Source organism: Sporothrix schenckii, assembly GCF_000961545.1.
Source record: "Sporothrix schenckii 1099-18 chromosome Unknown Cont44, whole genome shotgun sequence".
NCBI lineage: Eukaryota > Fungi > Ascomycota > Sordariomycetes > Ophiostomatales > Ophiostomataceae > Sporothrix > Sporothrix schenckii.
This window is the reverse complement of record NW_015971145.1, coordinates 1,587,473-1,610,539: the sequence shown is the minus strand read 5'-3', so window position 1 is coordinate 1,610,539 and position 23,067 is coordinate 1,587,473. Positions and strand designations below refer to the sequence as shown.

At 55.0% G+C, this 23,067-nt stretch overlaps 7 protein-coding genes across 7 annotated transcripts; 6 read left to right on the top strand and 1 right to left on the bottom strand.

The window, feature by feature from the left end:
• Positions 1-3,290: 3,290 nt before the first annotated feature.
• Positions 3,291-6,113, top strand: SPSK_08492 (chitin synthase; the record flags this gene model as incomplete). The annotated part of the gene is made up of 2 exons (XM_016735087.1): positions 3,291-3,461; positions 3,540-6,113. 2 exons carry the CDS (start codon positions 3,291-3,293, stop codon positions 6,111-6,113), a joined length of 2,745 nt encoding a protein of 914 aa, XP_016587245.1.
• Positions 6,114-7,923: 1,810 nt separating this feature from the next.
• SPSK_10041 (uncharacterized protein) lies at positions 7,924-8,298 on the top strand (the record flags this gene model as incomplete). Its single annotated transcript, XM_016736602.1, has 1 exon — positions 7,924-8,298. The coding sequence occupies one exon, from the start codon at positions 7,924-7,926 to the stop codon at positions 8,296-8,298; it is 375 nt and encodes a 124-aa protein (XP_016587244.1).
• Positions 8,299-9,397: 1,099 nt separating this feature from the next.
• SPSK_08284 (uncharacterized protein) lies at positions 9,398-14,806 on the top strand (the record flags this gene model as incomplete). Its single annotated transcript, XM_016734888.1, has 1 exon — positions 9,398-14,806. One exon carries the CDS (start codon positions 9,398-9,400, stop codon positions 14,804-14,806), a length of 5,409 nt encoding a protein of 1,802 aa, XP_016587243.1.
• A 1,014-nt stretch (positions 14,807-15,820) lies between these two features.
• Positions 15,821-17,695, top strand: SPSK_08878 (iron-sulfur cluster assembly protein NAR1; the record flags this gene model as incomplete). The annotated part of the gene is made up of 1 exon (XM_016735464.1): positions 15,821-17,695. One exon carries the CDS (start codon positions 15,821-15,823, stop codon positions 17,693-17,695), a length of 1,875 nt encoding a protein of 624 aa, XP_016587242.1.
• A 202-nt stretch (positions 17,696-17,897) lies between these two features.
• SPSK_09257 (uncharacterized protein) lies at positions 17,898-19,264 on the bottom strand (the record flags this gene model as incomplete). The annotated part of the gene is made up of 2 exons (XM_016735833.1): positions 17,898-18,960; positions 19,023-19,264. 2 exons carry the CDS (start codon positions 19,262-19,264, stop codon positions 17,898-17,900), a joined length of 1,305 nt encoding a protein of 434 aa, XP_016587241.1.
• A 603-nt stretch (positions 19,265-19,867) lies between these two features.
• On the top strand, positions 19,868-20,216 carry SPSK_10063 (uncharacterized protein; the record flags this gene model as incomplete). The annotated part of the gene is made up of 2 exons (XM_016736621.1): positions 19,868-20,045; positions 20,107-20,216. The coding sequence occupies 2 exons, from the start codon at positions 19,868-19,870 to the stop codon at positions 20,214-20,216; spliced, it is 288 nt and encodes a 95-aa protein (XP_016587240.1).
• Positions 20,217-20,824: 608 nt separating this feature from the next.
• SPSK_09948 (uncharacterized protein) lies at positions 20,825-21,316 on the top strand (the record flags this gene model as incomplete). Its single annotated transcript, XM_016736515.1, has 1 exon — positions 20,825-21,316. One exon carries the CDS (start codon positions 20,825-20,827, stop codon positions 21,314-21,316), a length of 492 nt encoding a protein of 163 aa, XP_016587239.1.
• Between the last annotated feature and the right edge of the window lie 1,751 nt (positions 21,317-23,067).

The window sequence follows — 23,067 nt, the reverse complement described above, 5'->3', positions numbered from 1 at the left end:
ACTAGACGGGGGCGGTGCATAAAGAACGCCCGTAACCATTCTATGAGATTGTCTTTTTGCCTCGCCGTAGTACGGAGTTGGCCTCGTGATCTTGCTCAAGCGCAAATGGATATACTGCACTACTGGTTGTGAAGGCTGCCTCTTTGGCGGCTGTTGCATTTTCGCTGGTGGCGATTTCGTGTGCTAAATATAACACACGCCACAATGACTTTCCTTTTACGTGCCTGACTTGCGCCACTTCTCTGGCATCTGGCAGTTGTCTCCAAACTGCCTGTGGCTTGCGCTAAAGATCCCCACAGTCTCAAGCCAATGTGCGCGGGCAAATTCGAGGGTAATGGCCTCACAACAGCGCATAAGCCTGCACCTGCGATGTATCTATCTTACGCTTATCTCTGGTTTTCTTTGGCCCTCCTTGCAAGCCCCTGGTAATGTCTGCCAGTTGTCGCTCCCCATTTCCGGTTACAGGGGATAATGTCGGCGATCTGCAGCGCATGGGCACAAAACGCGCAAGGGCGTCTGAGTTTAATCCGTCGCAACTGCTTTTTTGACGGGGAAAAAGTGGCGTCGGTGCCTTATTGTAGGCAGTTCAGGGTCCTCTTGCCAATTCCATGATATGACAAGTGTACACACATAGCAATTACTTCGTATGCCCAGTGCTTGTCAAGATGTATAGCAACGGGGAAAGAAAGTATCAGGGAACAAACCAAGAACGGTAAAATGGAGGCAGCCAGGGGTCGTCAGTGGCAGCCGCTTGACCGTTGCGCTTTGGGCCTGGCAGCGGGTGTTTCGTCCATTCCGCCAGATCCTCCAAGTCGCATGTTGTATGTGTGTATGTCGTACCTGCGCCTGGCCAATCGTCGCGAGTGGCTACGTCACTCAAGGCAAGGAAATGGAAATAAAAAAGAGACTTGCTGCGACCAACTCCCGCCGCCCCTAACTTGAAACATTGCACTGATTTCATTTTTAGACCAGGCCGGATTCCTAGGCCCCACAAGCGCTTCCTCCTGGCGCGCACTTTCCCGCAATCGTCACTTCCACTTCTGTAACTGGGAGACTGGATATCGCAATAGTACAGAAGTAGAGGCAGGCACCTCTCTTGCAATTTCCTGCCCTTTCCTGCCCCTTTCGCATGCTGGCGAAAGCGTTGCGCTGCAGAAGAAAAAGAGCAGAGGCCTCTTAAATCAGTGACTATGCACACCGTCCTCTTAAGGACGTTGAAACCAAAAGTAGCATGCTGAACCACCTGCAGACTGACCCGTCGCCAAGGCATATTTTGCCTTCGAAAAAAGGGAGGCTCAGCATCCCGAGTATCAGACATCCAGCCAAGAAAGGGCATGAGCGAGCTTGTTCAAGTTTTCCACAAAGAGGCAAAATTCTTCCCTCGGACGCTCCTCCCTCGCCCTTTTGCATCGTGACAAAGTGGCTCCTTCCCCGGATTCGTTACTGTCTCTTTGTTGTCCCTTGCTCAGTGTCTACCCTTATCCTCCCTGTTGCGTCGAACCAACTTTTGTTGAAGATTCTCTCCTCAATTTATTCGTCGCTTCTTCTGAATCGCTTCTTATTCTTGTACGCCATACACCCCTGCAACCCGCGACGGAACCTGGCTACCACCCACCCCGGTCATCTCCTGCACTGTGTTTCCGCCATCTCCTGCAGCACCAACAATCCCCCATAAACGTGAAACGTCCCTCGTTCAGACCTGCACGTTTCCGACAAATCAGAGCCTTTTTGCTTGAGTTTCTCGCATCGCCTACGCTTGTGAAGCAGGGCCACGTCCTCCGCTATTCTTACAATTTCCACAGCTGCTTACAGGTCTTACAACCCTTACAGCCGGTGAGCGACTGCGCCGTAAAACAGGTCAGCAAGCCTCACGCTCTCTCTGCCCCTGGTGAATCCTCTCAGGTACCGACGTGAGAAGAAACTCCTGTTGTTGACCGTTTTCGTCGCCCCAGCAGGAGACACGCCAAGTGGGTACAAGAGGACCCCGAAAACATCAAGTGAAGCTCGAGGAGGAGAGAAACTCGGCTAGAAAACGGCACCAGCCAGAGGCAAAACAATATTAAAAGATACGCCAGGAGACGCCAGACGGTGCCGTCCACAACTAAAAACTGGAAAAGGGGAAAATACACCAACAACAAGACGCACTGAGAGGATAGTATGACTGCATTTGAGTGATACGTTCGATAAACGGTCTCAATGCTAAACGGTTTGCGGCGACGCAATTAAGCAAAAACCCAAAAATAAGGGGCTACGGGGACCCATCAAAAACCAGCTTTGGAGCCAGCCTAGCATTCGTGCCAAGCACAGAGCCGCCAAGGGGGCCACAGGAGGACCACCCTCGAGAATTTCAAACACGAAACACATTCCAACCATTGCCGCGCCCTTCCTCGTCCTGTCCAAGTCTCCCTGTACTTACCATCCCCGGCCGCGTGGAGGCAAAGGATCAGCACTACCATCGTTGTCTGTGGTTGCGATCGCATACTCCGTCTTCCGCTCCCTTTCTCTCCTTTTCTTTTCAACTGCTCTTCGACTCTCCCTCCTGCGCTCCCTCCCGCGACCAACAGCTGCGACGCGACGTACTGACACCCCCCCTTTCAACTATAACGACGACTTCAACTATCACTGTTGTATCCGTCACGCATACTGCGCGCTGCCCCCGGACACACACCCGTGGTTTGCAATTCCGTGAACCATGGCCTACAACCGAATAGGTATGTTTTTCTGATATTCATGCCATCCTATCACTGCGCTTCCCCTGCTTGCCTATCCCGGTGATCGTCACAGCCCGACAGACAGGCATAATCTTATTCTCTCTGGCCCTCCCTTCTCTTGTGTTTCTTGTCCTTTACCCTTCTCCTCTCTCCGTTTTATTTTTCGGCTCTTTGCTGTCTTCCTCCTTCCCAACATTGTGGCCAATATCACTTGCTCTTTTCACCCGGCCATTGAACCTCCCTCCGCCGCATACAGCAACAACTCTTTGTTGCGCACAGCATATTAGATAGTTCGCCGGATAAAGTGAACGTCAGAAACAGATATTCGAGAACAGAGGACAGAGAACAAACAGCATCTGGACTCTACGGCACTGGTTGCCTCTCTCCCTCTTGCGCTCGCCTATCTTCTTCCCTTTTCGCCTACTATCATACTTTCTTCGCCCCATTCTCTCTACTTGTTTAGTTTCTCCTTGTGCCACGTTTCGGGAAGCTGGCCGACCTTTCTGTGAGAGCGTCATATACTCATATTTTGTTTCCCTCTTGCTTCTCCTTCTAGACGACGGTTACTACGACCACCAGATGGATCCCCGGAGCCATCGCACGCCCTCTCCGGGCAACCCCCTTCAGCATGGCTACCAGCTGGATGACAACCCGCATGGCCGCCATCCCATGGGGCAGAACCTCGACGTCCAAAGTGTCCCGTCGATGGGCCGCTTCAGCCCCGGCGACTCATTAGATATGCACCCAGCGGTAGGTTCCCTCTGTCATTAAGGGGCGGCAGCATTGGCTTCTCTGAGCCTCCGTATACTAACTTGCTTCGCGCCACAGCACTCGATCGATAACCTGGGCTCGACTTCGAACTTTGATCAGCCACACCACGGCGCTGGCGACTTCCACGGCGGCAGCGAATACGGGATTAACCCCGAACAGCATCACGATGCTTACTACAACCAGCCGTACGAACCGGCTCAGCACGATGGACACGGCGCCGGCGGCTACGAACCAGGGTACGAACCGGGATACGACAACGATGGCAGACCGCTCCTGCACCACCAGGATTCCTATGCGGCCAGCAACGTCGGTGGCGGCTACGAAGACCCCATGATGCAGCAACAACAACAACAACAAGACCAAATGCAACAACGGCAACAACAAGGAGGCATGGGCGGCGGAGGCATCAAACGGTGGAAGACGGTCAAGCAGGTGCTTCTGTACCGCGGCAACTTGGTCCTCGACTGTCCCGTTCCGCCACTTCTCCTGAACCAGGTACCCCACGGTGAGCGTGACGAGTTCACCCACATGCGCTACACGGCTGCCACCTGCGATCCGTCGACCTTTTACGAAGAGAACTTTACCCTGCGCCAGCGCCTTTTCAGCAAGCCCAGACAGACCGAGCTTTTCATTGTCATCACCATGTACAACGAAGACGAGATTTTGTTCGCTCGCACCATGGTCGGTGTGCTCAAGAATGTCGAGTACATGTGCAAGCGCAATGAGAGTAAGACCTGGGGAAAGGATGCCTGGAAGAAGATTGTCGTCTGCGTCGTCAGCGATGGTCGTGCCAAGATCAACCCGCGTACGCGCGCTCTGCTTGCTGGTATGGGCGTCTACCAAGAGGGTATTGCCAAGCAACAGGTCAACGGCAAAGATGTGACGGCCCACATCTACGAGTACACCACGCAGATTGGCATGCGCATCAAGAATGACGTCGTCCAGCTGGTCCCCAAACAGCAACCCGTGCAGATGCTCTTCTGTCTCAAGGAGAAGAATCAGAAGAAGATCAACTCGCACCGTTGGTTCTTCCAGGCTTTCGGCCGTGTCCTCGACCCCAACGTCTGTGTTCTCATCGATGCCGGTACCCGTCCCGGTGGCAACTCCATCTACCACCTGTGGAAGGCCTTTGATCTTGAGCCCATGTGCGCCGGCGCCTGTGGAGAGATCAAGGCCATGCTGGGGCCTGGTGGCAAGTACCTGGTCAATCCCCTCGTTGCAGCGCAGAATTTTGAGTACAAGATGAGCAACATTCTGGACAAGCCGCTCGAGTCTGCGTTCGGTTTCATTTCTGTGTTGCCCGGTGCCTTTTCTGCCTACCGTTACGTTGCTCTTCAGAATGACAAGAACGGCCAGGGTCCACTGGAGAAGTACTTTGCCGGTGAGAAGTTGCACGGCGCCGGCGCCGGTATCTTCACAGCCAACATGTACCTGGCCGAGGATCGTATCCTGTGTTTCGAGCTCGTCACCAAGCGCAACTGCCACTGGATCTTGCAGTACGTGAAGTCGGCCACGGGCGAGACCGATGTGCCCGACGGTATCTCCGAGCTGATTCTGCAGCGTCGTCGTTGGCTGAACGGTTCCTTCTTCGCTGCAATTTACGCCATTGTCCACTTCTACCAGTTCTTCCGCTCCGATCACTCCATCCTTCGCAAGCTCATGTTTTTCATCGAGTTTGTGTTTAACACCGTCAACATGATTTTCGCTTGGTTTGCCATTGGCAACTTCTTCCTCGTCTTCAAGATTCTGACGTCCAGTTTGTCATCGGATGACCTGCTGGGCACCGTTGGCAAAATCCTAGGCGTTGTCTTTGAGTGGCTGTACGGAGTCTCGCTCATTATCAGTTTCACGCTGTCCATGGGCAACCGTCCTGCCGGTTCCGGTCCATACTACCTGGTCATGTCCATTTTCTGGGCCGTCATCTACATCTACCTGTTGTTTGCTGCTATCTTCATCTCTGTCAAGGCTATCCAGACCGATATTCAGGCTGGGTTTACGATTACGATGTTGTTCCAGAACAAGGTCTTCATTACGCTGATCCTGTCCGTCATGTCCACCTACGGTATCTGGCTGATTGCGTCGCTGCTCATGTTCGATCCGTGGCACATGTTTACCTCGCTCATCCAGTACCTCATGTTGACGCCCACCTTCACCAATATTCTCAACGTGTACGCCTTCTGCAATACCCATGATATTTCTTGGGGTACCAAGGGTGACGACAAGGCCGAGGCCCTACCCTCCGTCAGCACCAAGGATGGTCAGGGTAAGACGGACCTGCCCGACGAGGGTGACTTGAACGCCCAGTACGAGCGCGAGCTGCAGGTCTTTGGCCGCAAGGAGGTCAAGGTCAAGTCGACGCCGACGGCCGCCCAGCTCGACGAGAAGCAGCAGGACTACTACCGTGGTGTGCGCACGGTCGTTGTTGTCGTCTGGATCATCTCCAACTTTGCGCTGGCGGCACTAGTTCTGAGCACGGCCGGTCTCGAGAAGATTGTGCCGGGTGCGTCCGACGAGGAGGCCCGTGCCACGATCTACATGGCGGCCATTTTGTACTCGGTTGCGGCGCTGTCGGCTTTCAAATTTCTCGGTGCCTGTTGGTTCTTGATTGTGCGCATGTTCCGCGGCGTATGAGCGCAAAGAGAGCGCGAGCGAGTCTCTTTGATTTGGGTCTAGTGTTCATCCGGCGTCTCTATTTTGTCCCTCTCGTCGATTTCCACTGTGCTTCTTCATACCGCCCTTTTCATATTTGTCGAAAATAATACCCAACAAATGAAGGAGAAGAAGGGGGGAAAAGATAATAGAAGAGTCCTTGATGGGGTCTTTGGTCTTCATTTTTTGGCTTTTGTTTGATTTCGTTTCTGTTTAAATCGGCCTCGTCCGCATTTTCCGTTTGTTCTATGCTCGATATTTTTTTCTTTTCTTTCCTTTTATCTTCTTCTCTCATGTCATAGCCTACATATGTAGTTACTTAACCTACTATTTTGTCCTAGAATGTCATACGACACCAACTTCATATTTGGCTTGCTTCTGATCGTTAGAATAAAGGTGTATCCCTAGTGGTTCTATGTTGGTATGTATATTTGTGCACGCTTTTTGGGTTGTACCACGTGTATTGTGCGTACTCGGTACGATGATGCCCATTTTCATACGTCGTACGTCCAAATTATCCAATTGCGGTTGCGATGCGCTAGCATGCTTTAGCCCGAAACGGACATGGGCTTGGCACCTGGCCAATGCAGTCCTCCAATAAACCCCCTTAGCGCCTTCCTCACCCAAGTCTCTCCTGGTTTGTAGCACTCCCTCTCTTCCACTCTTAGAACTCTCCTTTCTTTTTCCCTCTTCCACAACTTCACTCGACCACATCCATCCTCTCCAGTGCATGCGTCACGACAAGCATCGACGGTTCATCATCGGCACCATCGCCATCATCGGCAATAACCAGCGCATTGATTCCATCGTCTCCATCGAGTCTGTTACCGGTATTTTGATCTTGTAATGCGCGCGCGCTCGTCAACAATCTCCTGATTGATCGCCTCCGTTTTGGCCTCTCTTGTCGCCCAATCCAGCGCCCTGTATCGCGAGTGACGGGGTCTGGTGGCGTTTGTTTCTCGTTTTCTATTATTTATTTTTACTTTGTTTTTGCTTTACTTGCTTTCCATTCGAACATGGGGCGATAAATTCGTTCTTTCTCTTGCGTAGCAAAACAAGAGTTCATGGTTCAACAGGAGGCAGAGCGTTGTTGAAGCCCCAAGAGAGGACACTGAAGGATCCAAAGAGCGATTTTCAGTGTTGAAACGGAGACTAGCCTTTGTTTCTGACGCGTTTTGCGGGCTCAGCTCTCCGGCCAAATTCTGTCTTCAGCGCTCACACCAGCCTTCGCCCCAAGCCGCCCAACACCCAATAACGCCCTAATCCTTGTGACCAAAAAGCGCGCCGCGGAGTTGCATAACAGGGCCCAGGTCGCGTTTTCTTCAGGGTATGTGCCAACCCACTATTAGTGCTAATTAATGCCCCCAAGACCCTTTACCCCCCACGCACACCACCTCAAACTGCTGTTCCTTCTATTGTCTCGACAACACATCCATCCCCAATTCTCCCAAAATTGGCCGTTGTATCTCTCCCGTTTGTCTCTTCCACCTTTTCTTTTTTCCCTTGCCCCCTGCCTTCTGGCTTGGATTAATTGGGAAGTATGGCGATGTTGAGAGAGAGACCGACAGTCGACCACAAGAAAAAAAAAGCAGACGATAAACAACACATCAGGCAAGCAAAGCCATCATTTTAATTCGCAGATGACTTTAAGCAGAAAAGACTGGATGGTCGAATGGGTATTTAACCCCCCTTTTGATTCCGTCGTTGTCTTCTCAGGCCGAAAGTAACAGCGTTCTTCACATGAAGAAAGAGACGAGAAAAGAGAAAGGGGAAGATGGAGGGAAAGCAGAAAATGCCTCTGGATAAAACAGAGAACAGAAAGATCAAAAGACAGAATCGGCAGAAGCTACCGACGCAGCAGGGACAAACACAGCAGGGACAGACAGAGGCAAGGCGACAGCGTGCGTGTGCCAATTCTGATGCAGCTGGGCTGACCTTCGACTGCAACCTTTGGGTCAACTTTTGTGTCTCAATTGTGCAATTTTGGTGCAGCCAAAATCGACGGCAAACACCGGCACGACGCAGGAACAGACGGGGGGGGCAGGACGGCGCGCCGCAATCGGCGGCCGATCTGGACCTGGAGCCGCCCGCAGTTGCAGCCCAAGAAAACAACTGGCCTGTTATCGCCCGCATTTGCACATTTTGCGACGCAGGGGAGCAAGACTGAGTTTAAGCAAAGGCAGGCAGATGGAAGAGAAGTGGTGATGTGAAGGCTGCTGAATGGTGAGAATGACGGGAGGATGGACAAACGGCTGCAAAAGTGGGCGACATGGGAGGGAAAGGTCGGGAACCGAAGCGGCGTCTGGCGCTTGCTGCTGCGAGGCGGCTTTCCCGTTCCCTGTCAGGCAATGCCTTGTCCGTTTTCGTCTCCTCAGCCTTGTCAAGTCCTACAATCACAGTTGGCAGCAGCCTTCTCCTCCTGCTCCTTCCTGGTCTCCCTTTGACCTCATTGTTCGCTCTTTCCTTTCGGAGTTTTCGTTTCGTGCTCCCCGGGAGCCTTGGCTGTTCTGGTGTTTCCGTTCCAGGTGTCCTGCACCACCCAATTCCCGCTAACAAGCAAAGGTCGACGACGACAGTCCAACTGGCAGCAGAATGGCTCTTTACGGCTTTCGCTCTCTATCCTGTCTATCTGTCTGTCTTCTTCTGATGCAATTGTCCGACTGCGTCGCTTTGTGTCTCTCTGTACTTGATGAGATATCTCCTTCTTGTCTTTTTTTCGCACATTTACTGGCCCAGTGGGCTCCTTCCAGCGCTCTTGCCCTGCACCAACCATAAAAGCCGCCAGCCAAACGTTCCCTGCCGCTAATCAAACTTTCTCCACAGCATGTTCTTGCAGACTCCTGCCACAATCTTGTCTTTTCCTTGTCCGCCTTTGGACTAGCGCAAATCTGCCTGTCTCTTTTCGTTCCTTCCAACCCAAAACAGTCGCGTTTCCAGTGCACGGCCTTTCGCGACAAAACAGCTCTCCAAATTGCGCACGTGACCCGACAAAGCTCTTGAAAGCTCTCCCCATCTCCGTCGGCCAACTTCCGCCTCCCTTTCTAAACTGCCTTCTGGAATTGACAAAACAAGATAACAACTCGACAAGCAAGGGAAGGAAAGGAAATCAAATAATTAAGACGACACCGCGCGCAAAGCGCGTAGGTTCGACGCGAGCCTGCATACACTGAAAAACTTGTGCAAAGGTGGAATAGCTTAACTGTCTGTCCTGGTGATAACAAGCACCAAAGACGAAAGTCCGCAGCCCAAAGCCACCGAAGGCGACCATGGCCCAGCAGGGCAATGGCCACACCGGTTGGCCAATGGACTATGAAGATGGCACCGGCTATGGCCTGCCGCCCGCCGGGGACGACCTCAACGACTTCTTAGATATGAACGCCCTGCAGCACCACCCTATGGAGACGTGGTCTTCGGTGCCGGACCCGTCTGGCGCCGTGGTCGACGGCGGTGTGCCTCAGACCTTTGGCCGCGATTCGCATCATGCTTTCCAACAGCTACCGAACGGCTATGCCAATCTCGTCGGAGCCCAGCCGCACTCGCAGGAGCATCAACAGCCGACACAGCAGCAATGGTCCACACCAGGCTTTGCCATCCAACATCAACAACAGCCGCAGCAGCAGCAGCAACAGCAACAACAACAGCATGCATTCGACCCTTCATCCCAAAATCATGGCTTTGTTGGTCACACACCCGTGTCGTATGATGCTGTCCAGGGCTTTGCTGTCCCTGCGGAGGCCATGGGCAACATGCCTACCTACCTATCTGGCCAGATCAGCAACGAGCAGTGGCAGCAACGGCAACAACAAGAGCTACTCCGCCAGCAGCAGGCGGCGCTCCAAAAACAACGCCAACAGCAACAACAGCAACAACAGCAACAGCTCCCGGTTGACGTGAACAGATACCCCTACGCCACATCTCCACCCGGAGCGACTGGACCGAACGCCGCACCTCGACCGAGCTTGTCACCTGCGCCGCCCCGACAATCCACCCTCACCCCCGATACGATTGGCCACCCGCATGGCACCAACTCTCCCGCGCCCGGCAGCGGTTACCAGAACCCGGCTCAGAACTGGCCAATTCAGGCCCAGCTGCAGCAACAGCAGCCACAACAACACCACCTTCAATTCGCCCAGAACATGACACCCGTTCCGCAACCGATCCACCAGCAGCAGCAGCTACATTCGCCAGCACAACAACAAGCCACCCCATTGCCGGCCCCACCTACCGCGACAACGAATGCCACAAAAGCGGCGGCAACCACCACGCCAAAAGCTACAAAAGTCACAAAACCCAAGGCCACCAAAGCCACCAAAGCGAAGGCAGCAGCGCAGCAGGCGCAGCCGGAACATTTGTATCAGCAACAAATGTACCTTGACCCGCAACAGCAGCAGCAACCATCGCACCTACCGCAGCAGATGCCACAACAGACACCTCTGGAGGCAGGAGCGAACGGTTGGGCGCAACACCAACAACAGCAACAGCAACAGCAACAGCAACAGCAACAGCAACAGCAACAGCAACAGCAACAGCAACAGCAACAGCAACAGCAACAGCAACAGCAACAGCAACCGGGACCGGGTCAGGTACCGTACCAGCATCTGGCAGACGAGCAGGCGTGGCAGGATCAACAGCCACAGCAGCAGCAATTCGTGCAGCAACAGCAGGCACAGCAGACCCGACAATCACCTCCGCAACAAGGTCAGCAGCTTCGTGTCCAGCAATATCAACCGGCACAACAAACGCACAACTCCCAGCAGAAGAAGCAGCTCGAGCAACAGCGGCTATTCCAGCAGATGCAGATGCAGCACCAGCAATTTCGCATCCAACAGCAACAGCAAATGCAACAAGCACAGACCAGAATCCCGCCTCCGATCGTCTCGCCTATTCAGCCTCCGACCTATCCTCAGTCTGCCAAACCCGTGGCGGCCGCCAAAACCGTCGGCAAGGCTCAGTCGTCCACCCCCGTACAAAGCACGTCCGCCATCCCGGTGCCCACCATTCCAACTGCCACGCCGGTACCCGTGCCGACAATACCAGGTGCCGCTCCCGCTGCATCACGTGTTAAACCTGCAAAGGCCGTGTATAAAAAGCCACAGCTGTCCGATGTCCTTCCCAAAGAGATTAAGCACATTGCCAGTACTGCAGAGACTCAGGAGCGTAAGCAGCTCTTCCCGGGCGTGCCATTCTTGGTGCTGGGAAACGTGGTGCATATTGAGCCTCCACTGAGCACGACCGAACCGGCTGTGCTGCCTGATCCGTCCAAAGACCTGGGCACGAAGCACTTCCCCGGTCGCAAAGGCCCGCTGCCCTGCGAGACCATTGCCGAATATGATCGCCTTGTCAGCTCCCAGCCGTCCGAGAAGAAGGAGGCGCTGGTGTTCGAGCTGCGCAGTCGGCTCAAGAGCCAAGGCAAAGTCTTGCCGCCCAAGGTGTACAAGTTTGCCTCGCTCGGCGACACGCCTAAGAAGCCTACCAAATCGATTGCTCAAGGCCGCCCGGCAGCTATGGAATCGCCCGGCAGTAACGAGGAGTCCGAATCCGATGAGGAAGAGGAAGTTCGCAGCGCGACCCGGCCCACAGACCCGGCCGATGCGGCTGCTTGGGACGCCATTGGCTTCGTCCATGTCGCCGACAACGCGCCCACTACTATCAAGCGTGCCGTCAAGAATTTTGGCGACTTTATCAAGGGTATCTACGACGGCATCAAGGAGACCAAGGAGCGCCTCAAGAAGGCCGAAGAAGGTGGCAGCAAAAACGAGACGGTCGAACAAATCAAGAAAACCCTTGCTTCAAAACAGGAGATTTTGTATCGTGCCGTCGACGCTGCGGATGAAAAGGGCCACGACCAGGTGCTAGAGAACCTGGGCGGCAACGGCCCGCTCGTCGCCAACCTTGTGTCGGCCCTGCGCGACTGTGTCAATGCCTCTGACTTTAACGGCAAGCTGACCAAGACGTTGCTGCGCTTCATGTCACAATTCACGACGATTACCGACGAGATGCTGAACCAGCGCCTCAAGTTCGACAAGATCCAAAAGCGCTTCATGACCAAGGGTGACGCCGAGGTGAAGGACTTGGTCGGTGAAATTGTCTCCAAAACCATTCACGCCAAGCCAGCCTCGGCCACGGCTGCTGCGAATACGGCAACATCGGCGAACGACACTATCGTTGTTGCAGACGATGTTCCGTCCAAGACAACCGCTAAACCGGCGTCGTCCGCGTCCAAGACTGGACCTACAAGAGTCGTATCTGATTCGTTGTCTTCAAAACGCCCCCGCGAGGATGAGTCGGCCGATTCACGCCCTGCAAAAAAGTCAGCCACCAATTCTGCCTCAGGCGCACCGCAAGCAGTTGCCAAGGTCACCCCGTCCTCCGGCGCAGCATCGTCCACGCCTGCGGCTGCCAAGCCATGGGCCGGCACATCACTGTTACCCGGCAAGATACGTCCCGCTACTACGAAGCCGGCCGCTCCAAAGGCAGATGCATCATCAACTGCAGCGGACAGCAAGGCCGACGTGTCCAGCAAGGATACAGCAAAGACGTCGTCAAGTGGCTCTCCGTCTAAGCGCGATACAGATGTGCCCACAACGACCGGTCCTGCAAGCAAGGCGGCGCCGTCTTCCACTGCCGCCAACAATTCTGCCAGTACAATAGCGGCAGCAGCCGCCGCATCCCGCGCTAAGAAAGCCGCCGCCGCCGCAGCCAAGGCCGAGCAGGCGTCGTCTGGATCTTCGAAGCTGGGCCTGCTTCTCGACGAGATCTCCAAGCCCAAAATTAAAAACGCCTCGCCCGCCGCTCCCACGCCGGACTCCTCGTCGAGCGAAAGCGCGTCGGCCAGCGAGACGCCCGAGCAAAAGGCCAAGCGCCTGCGCAAGGAGAGCCGTCGCAAGCTGCGCGTGACGTGGCGGACAGGCACCGACCTGACGCAGGTCCGCATCTTCACCAAAGACGAGGGCGAAGACGAGGGCAGAGCTAAGTACCTGCTCCGTGACGCCGGCGACGACCGGTCCGAAGGTCTGGCCCTGAAGCGCCGCCTAATGAAGGGAGGTGCTGAGGACGACGACGATGGCAACGGCGGCGGCGACGGCATGAACCTCGACGACGATGAAGATGACGAGCTGCCGTACCGTCCGTGGTTTGAGGCGTCGCCCCTCAACTTTTCGTCTCTGCCGGCCGATAAGGTCGCCGAGACATATGTCACGCGTGGTGGACAGTTACCTGTCGATTCGTCCGAGCGCAAGGCCATGGCCGACCGCGAAAACACGGTCCTCATGGCCATCTACACCGACCACTCTGACATCCCGCCTACGCCCAAGTCACCGTCGGCCGCTCACCCTGAGCTGGCTAGCAAGCCCGTCAACGGGATTGCGTTCCCGGCCTCCGAGTCCAAGGCGCTGCAAGAGGTGCAGGTCCGCTGGAACGAGGAGCGCCAGTATGGCGCCAATTGGGCTGCATGGAACGCAATCCAGCGGCTGCAGAGCGCCAAGAACCCGCAGCAGCAGCGGCAACAGCCGCAGCAGCCTCAGTCTGTCGGCGGTGCCAAGGCAGGTGGCACAATTACTTCATTCACGGGTGCTCGGGGCGGTGACGTCGTCCGCCTCCTTACGTCCGGTGCTGTCAAGAACTGGCGGCCGACGCTTGACCTGTCGTCTACCACCAAGGTGCACCGCTGGCAAGATTACTCAGATCCGACCGTCCAAAAAGCTGTGCTGGCGCTGGAGAGTATCTTTCTGCAGCTCCAGGGCAAGGCCTTTCCGGCCACCGAGCCGCCCGCTTACATTGTTGACCCGGAGCGCATCAAGGAGTGGTGGACGGGCTATAACCGCGAAAAGCAGCGAGAACGGACGCAGGCTGAAGCAGCCGAAGCACAGAGCCGCAATGCCGTCCAGCCGCAACCGAAAGAGGAACAGACACAACAACCGCAGGCGGCTGCCACAGCCGCTGGCCAACAACAGGATACCGCCGCTGCATGGGCCGCCTACTACGCGCAACAGCAGCAGCCGGCGGCTGTCCAGTCGACGGATGCCAACGCCTATGCGCAGTACATGAACGCATACTACCAGCAGCAGGCGCAACAGCAACAGCCGCAACAGCAACAAGCAGCCCCAGGCGGCGCAGGCGACCCGAATGCTCAATTACAAACACTGTTGACAACGCTGGGCGGTGGATCTGCCGCTCCACCCACAGGCGCCGACCCGCAGAACGATGCACAGCTGCAAGCACTGCTGGCGTCGATGATGGGCGGTGCCGGTGCCGGTGCCGGTGCCGGAAGCGCACAGCCGGCTGCTGGATCGGCCGACGCGAACCAGGCGTACCTGCTGTCTCTTGCACAGTGGGCCTCCGGTGGCCAACAGCAGGACCAGGGCCACCACAATGAATCCCAAGCTGACCAGGACGGTGGTGACAGCTATAAGCGTTCGCGTGGTATCCGCAGTACCACTGGCCGCAGACGGAATTATCATTACAAAGACAGTGACGGCGGCAACGACAGCGGCAGCGGCAACACAGACTCCAACGCTAGTAGCGGCCCGTATAACAAGCGGGACCGCGACAGCGACTCCAACGTGCCCAGCCACCTGCGCGGCATCAACCGTGCGCTCATTGGCACCAAGGCCTGCGTCTTCTGGGCCAGCGGCAAGTGTGCCAAGGGAGACAAATGCACATTCCGCCACGATTAGACGTGCGACTTCTATATACCATGGTGTTTATTGTTTTCTTTGTCATTGTTTCATGCAGCATAACAACGGCCATGGATCCTGTCGGGCGTCCTGGCGGGCCGTTTCTTTTTGATCTTTTTTCTTCTATGTCTCATGTACCACTTTCGTTTTTATTTTTTGTTATTTAATTCTTCATACGGGGTTGCATTGTCCTGTGGCGTCTGTCAAAATATTGTCTGCATTCTCCAAGTTACTCTGATGCACCATCAGTGGTTTGACATTCACTTTGGGTGTTCCATATTTATGTATCTTATCGGGATTCTTTACTGTATTAATGCATATGGGAAATCATAGGAAGGAGCTGAAAATACAAACAATTTCAAGTAGGAGCGACCTCGTTATTTGCAAGCAAAATATCATAGCTATTGGGCGATGGATTGTCCGAAAACAGCAACTGTGACCATTACCGTGTTACACGTAGTAAGAAAGGGGAAGGGCCAAACTGCGCTAGTGGATGGATTCCAGCCAGTCAGCGTTCAGATAATTCAGGGGCGACAATGGGGGCGACGTCCAAACGCACTAAAACTGAATCCGCCACCCAGGCTGCCCACAAAAGAAGGAGCCGATCTCGCAACCCCTCCTGCCCTCGTACCAAAAACTCGCAGTGAACAGGGCAACAGTCACTAAACTTTTTTTCCTTCGGCCCATCTTGAACGGTTTTAATGGAACCTGTTCGATTTCAAAGCAAGCCCATTCGACGACATACCCTTTTCTTTGGTCTGCAGCAGCAGCAGTAAGAGCATCTGGATCCTTGCTCATCCTCGACCACTCATTTCGAGCAATGCACTGGGCCAGTCGTCGCACAATTTCGCAACTCACATTTCACTCTTGAATTGCATCGTGACGTACAGAGCCACATCAGCCTTTGCATCATCGCCACATTGGAACATACTCGACGTGAGACCGACAAGCGGCCTATTCTTTTTTCGTCTCTCCCTCTTCCTCCTCTGCTCAACCCCTCAACCCACCGGCACAATGAGTGCAATCCTCTCCGCCGACGACCTCAACGACTTCATTACGCCCGGCGTTGCCTGCATCAAACCCGTCGAGACCCTTCCCACCGTTCCGGAGCCGCAGCCCGCGTCGGCGTCGCTCGAGCACGAGGTCTTTCGTGACGATGGCCCGACCAACGGCGCCGCCGCAGGGCCCGCTCAGATCTCACTGACCGACTGCCTCGCCTGCTCAGGCTGTGTCACGTCTGCCGAGGCCGTCCTCGTCAGCTTGCAGAGCCACGCCGAAGTGCTGCGCGCCCTTGATGCCGCGCCGGGCCTGCAAATCGCGTCCTCTTTATCGCCCACCGCGGTTCACGGCCTCGACGACCCAGCGGGGCCCCTCCTCTACGTCGCCAGCGTCTCTCCGCAGACGCGCGCCAACTTGGCAGCCACCTGCGGGCCCGGCGTGACCGAGCAGCAGGCGGGCTACATGCTGGAGCACCTGCTGTCTGGGCCCGGTGGTCTGCGGTCGGGCGGTGCGTACAACAACGGCTTTACATGGGTGGTGGACACGAACGCGGCGCGGGACGCCACGCTTGTATTGGGCGCCGACGAGGTGCTGGCGCAGCAGAGCGCTGGCACAGCAGGAGGCGCGGCCCGCCCGCTACTGACGGCGTCGTGTCCCGGCTGGGTCTGCTATGCGGAAAAGACACATCCACACGTGCTCGGCCACCTCTCCAAGGTCAAGTCGCCGCAGGCACTGACGGGCACGCTGCTCAAGACGACGCTGAGCCGCACGCTGGGCATGCCGGCCGACCGCATCTGGCACGTTGCCGTCATGCCGTGCTTTGACAAGAAACTGGAGGCGAGCCGCGAAGAGCTCATGGACGGCGCATGGGACGAACGTACGAGCCACAAGGGCTCCAAGGGCATTCGCGATGTGGACTGTGTGATTACGAGCAAAGAGGTGTTGATGCTGGCCGAATCGCGCGGCATTGATTTCTTTAGTCTACCAAAAACAAGTCTACTGGCGCGCGGCAACAACAGCGGCCGCGGCCGAATTCCCTTCCCCGACCCCGTCCTTGACCAGTTTCTCTTCTCTTCCTCCGCATCGCCTACCTCCCAAAAGCGCCGCCACCCGCCGGCGGCGGCAGGCAGCTCTGGCGGCAACCTCCACTTTATCTTGCAGTCGGTGCTCGCCCAGAACCCGGGCGCGACGCTGCAGACGACCCGCGGCCGCAATGTCGACGTCGTCGAGTACGCCATCACAGCAGCCGGTGCCGACCCCACAACCGGCGCACCGCCGCTGTTCAAAGCTGCGCGCTATTACGGGTTCCGCAATATCCAAAACCTGGTGCGCCGGCTGCGGCCTGCACGCCCCTCGCGGCTGCCCGGCGGTCGGCCTATTGGCAGCGCACGCCGCGGTGGTGCCAGCGGTGCGGGTGCGGGGCTGGATTTTGCGTACGTCGAGGTCATGGCCTGCCCTGGCGGCTGCACCAACGGCGGCGGACAGATCAAGGTGGATGACGACGTCATTGTGGAGCGGAAGCGGCAGGCAAATGGCCTCTCCACCGAAGAGGACAGCAGCGAACCCGCCCCCAAGCCCGGCCCGTTGGAGCAAAAGGCATGGCTAGCCGAGATCGACGAAGCGTACTTTTCAAACGAGGAGGAGGCCGCAGAGGCCGATGCCTTCACAGCGAACGACCTTGTCGACGGCATTAGCCCCTCGTATGTGCGCTCGGTGCTGGCGCACTGGGCGCAGATCACGGGCATTGACCTAGCTCAGCTCGCCTACACCACGTACCGTGAGGTGGTCAGCGACGTCGGCAAGTCAGCTGCACCCGGCAGCAAGAAAAAGGGCGGCGATGCCTCGGAGCACGTCGTCCAGCTGGCTGGCAAGATCGGTGGTGGGTGGTAGCAGAATGGGAATGAGTGATGGCTTATTGGTTTTTTTTGTTTTCCGTGGCTTGCATAGCTTGGCGTTTTATGTTTCTGTTTTGGTATACACGATCTGGCCAAAGAGGAGGCAAAAAAAGAGAGGATATGATACCCAAAATTGAGATCCTGCATTACTTTTTATCATTTCGTTTAAACCCTTTCGCTATGCCTGGGTGGTGTGTTTAATCGCTCTGTAGACCGCCTCGCCGAGCAAACCCAAAGCCGCCACGGCCGCTGCTATCGGGACCTCGTGGTGCGCGGACCACAAACTCTTCCTCGCGCGGTGTGCCCGTCCGGCTCGGATACGGTGAACCGGTCACATCGCTGCCGCTGCCACTGCCCGTACCGCCTGCATGCTGGTGGTGGCCCTGGCCGCCCAAACGCCTCTGGCTCTGTGGTTTTGGAGAGTAGTTTGGATCGTAGAGCTCTCGTGTTCCAGGCGGTGTTGCCGAAGGTGAAGAAGAGAATGGTGCTGTGTTTTGCGTCGAAGCTGCGCCGTTTTGGTAGTTCTGGCCGACTTGATGCTGCTGCTGTTGCTGTTGCTGTTGCTGTGGTTGCCGCCTATTGAAACTGTTGTCGTGCTGCTGGTGTTGACCCCGGCCGTTGCCTTCCCCTAATCTGTCTCCGCGGTAAGCACCGCCTTGGCCCCGGCCACGTCCCTTGCCTCGGTATCCACCAGATTGTTGTGCGTGCGGTGGTGTATGGCTCCCACCATTGTTGCCTCCAGACGACCGTGGCGCGGGTGATGGTTGCCGCGATGATGCCAAAGACCCTGGGGTGGATGTGTTGTTGTTGTTGTTATTGGCGGTGGTGTTGATGCTGTTGCTGTTGCTGTGGCTGTCCTTATTGCTATCTTTACTGCTGCTTGCCGGGAGCGGCTCGCCAAAGATCTTGGCACGCGCCTCGTCGTACTTCCGCTGCTTAGCCTCTCTCTCACGCTGTTGCCGCTGCCGTATCTGTTCCGGTGTTTCTTTATTTCGCTGGGCCGCCGCAGCTGCTTCAGCCTCAGCCTCGGCTGCGTCATCTCGAACAGTCAGCTCCTCGATGCCTGTCACAGGGTCGCGCCGCCGAATCATCCGTGGAGCCGGTTTTCGGCTCAGGACCGTCATCTGCGGCCGAAATGCCGAGGCCGCAGGTAGGATTGTGGGCGCACTGGCTCCACTGTTGTTGCTGCTGCCGGAAAGCAGGGCACCGCCGCCTGGCGCAGCTCCAGCCGACAAAAAGTGAAACTCCTCCGGATTGTCGCTAGAAGGTTAGCAACAACGTAACCTCAAACCGCTGCAAAAAATCAAGGAAACAATACATACGCCGAGTTCCACAGCCGCCGGTTGTCCTCCTCGTGCTTCGCCAACCGCTCAGCGCGGGTCATTTCGGCAGTTCCTTCGCCTGACGCAGCTGCCGCGCCCCTTGATGGACCAGATGGACCACCGGCACCGTCCTTGACAAAGAGTTTCTTCGCCTGCTGCGCGTTCTCTTTGGCCATCGCTTTGTCGGCTTGTGCTTCCCAGTCGTCGTCCCAGGCATTGGGGACGCCTGTATTCTTGGCCATCGTCAGGTGCGGGGTGAATCGGACAGCCGGGTAGAATGAGTATCGTGCCCGTACGCCACAGCGTGCGTGTGGTTGTTTTTCAAAATCAAAGTCGTTGGTCTCGGTCGTTCTTCATGGCCATGTTCAATTCTTGGTGGAGGGAGCGAAATTTATTGGAACTTGTAAATTTCCCATTTTCAATGACCTGTCTTGCCATTTTTAGCGGCATGGCAAGCACCTGTGCCGCCCGCAACCTACGGAAGGCGCCTTCCTTCCATTCCTGCTCAATTGGGTGTGTGATGAGTCCGATTGGCCAGCCAAGCTGACTACAATGGCCCCACCTCTTAAGCCTCAGATTCCTTATGTCGTACAGACGACAACATAAAGAAAGCGGCACATCTCTCAGCACAAACGTCACAGCAAACAACGAAGCGTCAAAATACAAGCCACAATTAACGCAGACAATCAATCGACGGCAGGGTTCTTTCATAGCCTGGTTCATTTTCATACTGGTGGATACTGCAACACAGAAGGACAAATATCATTGACTTGCAACAACCAGTGACGCACGAGTCTCGATTCATCAAACTGGCTTCTTCCCCGGTCACTCCAACTTCAAGGACGATGGACCAGGACGTCACCATGACCGGCGCGCAGCCGTCCTCTTCTGCTGCGCCAGGAACGGCACAGGCTGATCCAGCCAACGGCGCGGCAAACCCCTTGGCCACGTGGAACACCCCCAAGCACCGCGAAGAGGTCGAGGCATACAGACAACGACTCACCGATCAAGGCTTCAACGCATGTACGATCCCACCGCCCATCCGCTCCTTTCCCCTAAGTTAATTTGTACTGACCTCTATTAGCCGACTATGGCGACCCTCTGACGACGGTGCGGCCCTTGGAAAAAATCTATAGCCGGCCGTTTCCCGACGGCACAGAGGCACGCCTGCGAGCGCTAATTGAGAAGAAGTAAACGATGATGGGTTACGAGCGATTATTCCTGGGGATTATGGACTCAGTGATGGTCTGTATTTTGACGAAGCATGATATCATTGTTCTCATCATTCTTTCATGTTTGTAACACACTTTATTTTCCGTTCGAAACGATTGATATACGACGCGAAAACGCGACACTCCAATGCGGAAGTCGTGCAAACCAACCGGCCGAAAAGCCTCTACGTAGTAGCCCCAAATTATGTGATAACGGCCGGGACAGTACGTCTCTACCGAAATGATGCCATGGCGTCGCAAATAATCGTAGGTGTACCGGTTGTTTTCTTTTTTTTTTATGCTGCAACCCGTATTGCTCTGGTTATACCATAAAGCAACCGTCGACTCTCATCAACAAACGCCTCTACCTAGTCACGGTTGTCTTGGGAACAGGTCCCAACCTCTGAACCCATATAAAGCTGTCAAAAGAGCTCTTTTCATCTCCACAATAACGAAAATATCAATGAAATCCTCGCCTCCCAAAACGGCGCGGCGATCAATTATCATCCGGGGAAAACCACAGCACTGCTACCCGCCAAAGCCGCACCGCCAGCTCACAACCGCGGAATGAAGCAGAACAATAGCTCCAATATGGGCCAGACGATATACGTTGGCCTCGCCAGGCCTGGCAAGGCCCAAGCGGATCCCTGCAGTGGCACGTCCGAGACTGATACACCAGCCGATGTCCACCGTGCCCAGATTGCTACCATCGGCTCCTGGCGTGCCAAGTGGACTGCCTCAGCGGAGAGGCGGCGGCAGAGATGGTTGGAGCGGCAGAAGCAGAACGAAATTGAAAAGAGACAGAAGATGCAATATGTGATCCGACGCAAGGCGTGTTTGACTCGGCTCTACCAGGCGCGCGCCGACCTGGGGATGGACAACATGCGGGAAACCGGCGAGCCCTTTATGCGGTACCTTGCCCGCACCTACATGTCCGATCTGCGCCTACTAGCCGTCCGCCACCACCTCCGTCAACAGGTGATGACGCCAGCCGACTATGCGGAAATGATGATCTGGTACCGGCGTGCCCAAAAGGAGTGTGGCAAGTCGGCGGCCGCCCAGGTGAAGAAGCAGAAGAAATAGAAGGAGGACAAGAGGCAGAGAAGACGAAATTTTTGGTAGAACAAGGACGCATTCACTACACAGCGATATTCACTTTTGTTTTTTAATTTTTTGGGGTGGGGGGACTTGGATTTTTTTCCTATTCACTACCAAACGTAGATTGCTTTTGGGACTTTTCCACGACAGCCCCTATTTCACTCAGGTGTGCCAACCTGTATCAATTTGATTCTCGCATAATTGACATCGCATACAATGGATGTATCACGTCCCTTGCAAATGATGACCAACACTATGAACGTCTTTTCCGTGAAGCCATTGCAATATGCTCGAAACTATAAAAAAATCAGAAGGACAAGGAAAAGCGAAAACAAGGTTTTATATTTATTTTATAAACCACCATCTACATTTGATATATGAATAACTTTGAACGTGTGCGGTACGATGTTTATTAACTACGAAAAGCCTTCCAGCCAGCGATGGCTCATAGACCCCTTTCAAATCATATGGGGGAGGGTGCTGTTACGGTGGCCGGAGGCCGACCGGTGTCATTACCTGTACCTGTACATTCGTGGGATAACAAGATGCAAAACAAGAGCTGGGAGACCAAGTTCAATATCAACTGGAGTACGAAGGGAACGAGAGACGTGCGACTTTTGACATGGGAATCCGCATTCTCCGGTGTGTTTATTTTCTGACAGAGACACCGTGCATGCAGGCGGAGAAAATAAACCGGATGGAGGGCCAGTGGTGACACACGGCAAAACACCAATGAAGACGAGTCTGTTTGCAGACCTACAAGAGCACATATGAAGATGGTAGACCAAATATGGCTAGTTTATTTCCTGGATATCAAATATGGCCAGAGAAGTAGACATTCACAGGCAATGGTGACGTGCATGACCACCCCAAAATATGGAGATTACCGGGATACGTTTTCGACAATGAGCCTCTTCCGTCTAGTGAGAATCACGACCACCCGAACTTCACATTTATTGCTTGCGGCAAATATGCGTAGTATCTGCTATTCGGCTTGCGTGTTTGCACAGAAGGAACGACCGTTAAAAATAAAAGAGGATGGGGCTGATGGGAAGTGGAGGGAAGGGGTCCCGAAAGGTGGTGTGTATGAAGGGGAAGGAGCGAGAGGGAGAGAAGCCGGTACGACCATCGCTCATCCCACCCACGAACACACAGAAACCTACATCGGAGAACAGCCAGGTGATTGGGCCGCGACATGCGCGCGGAACGAACGCGGACTTAGGAGGAAGGGAAAGTAACCCTCTTTCTATGATTTGCGATGCAGAGGGATATTTGTCCGCACGCGCGTCATGCCTGTACGTCTTTTTTTGCAAACAAGATTCGTTTCTTCTCTTATCTATTTGCGGCCCGAAACAAAGAACATGAAAATCTCCCGAGCAAGGAGAAATAGATCCATAAATAGCCCCAATGTAGCAGAGATCAAGGCCTGATGCACGGAGCTTGTTGCAAAGCAAGGAGGAATGTGAGAAACCCCCGATATGTGACCAAGGCTCTTTGCAGGCCGCGGTCCACGCGTGCCATACCGCGCCGTGCTGCCGGAAAGAGCGACCAACGGGACTGGACGAGACGCAACCATAGACGGGAGCATTTTCTGCATGTGACTTGTCAAAGGGGCTCTCATTTTGTCCGTCGTTTTTCAACGATGAAGCCCTCTCCATGCGAGAGACCGCCGAGTTTTGGCCTCATCATATTCATCTACACATACAACTCCCATCTTGAATCTGGAAAGTTCCCTT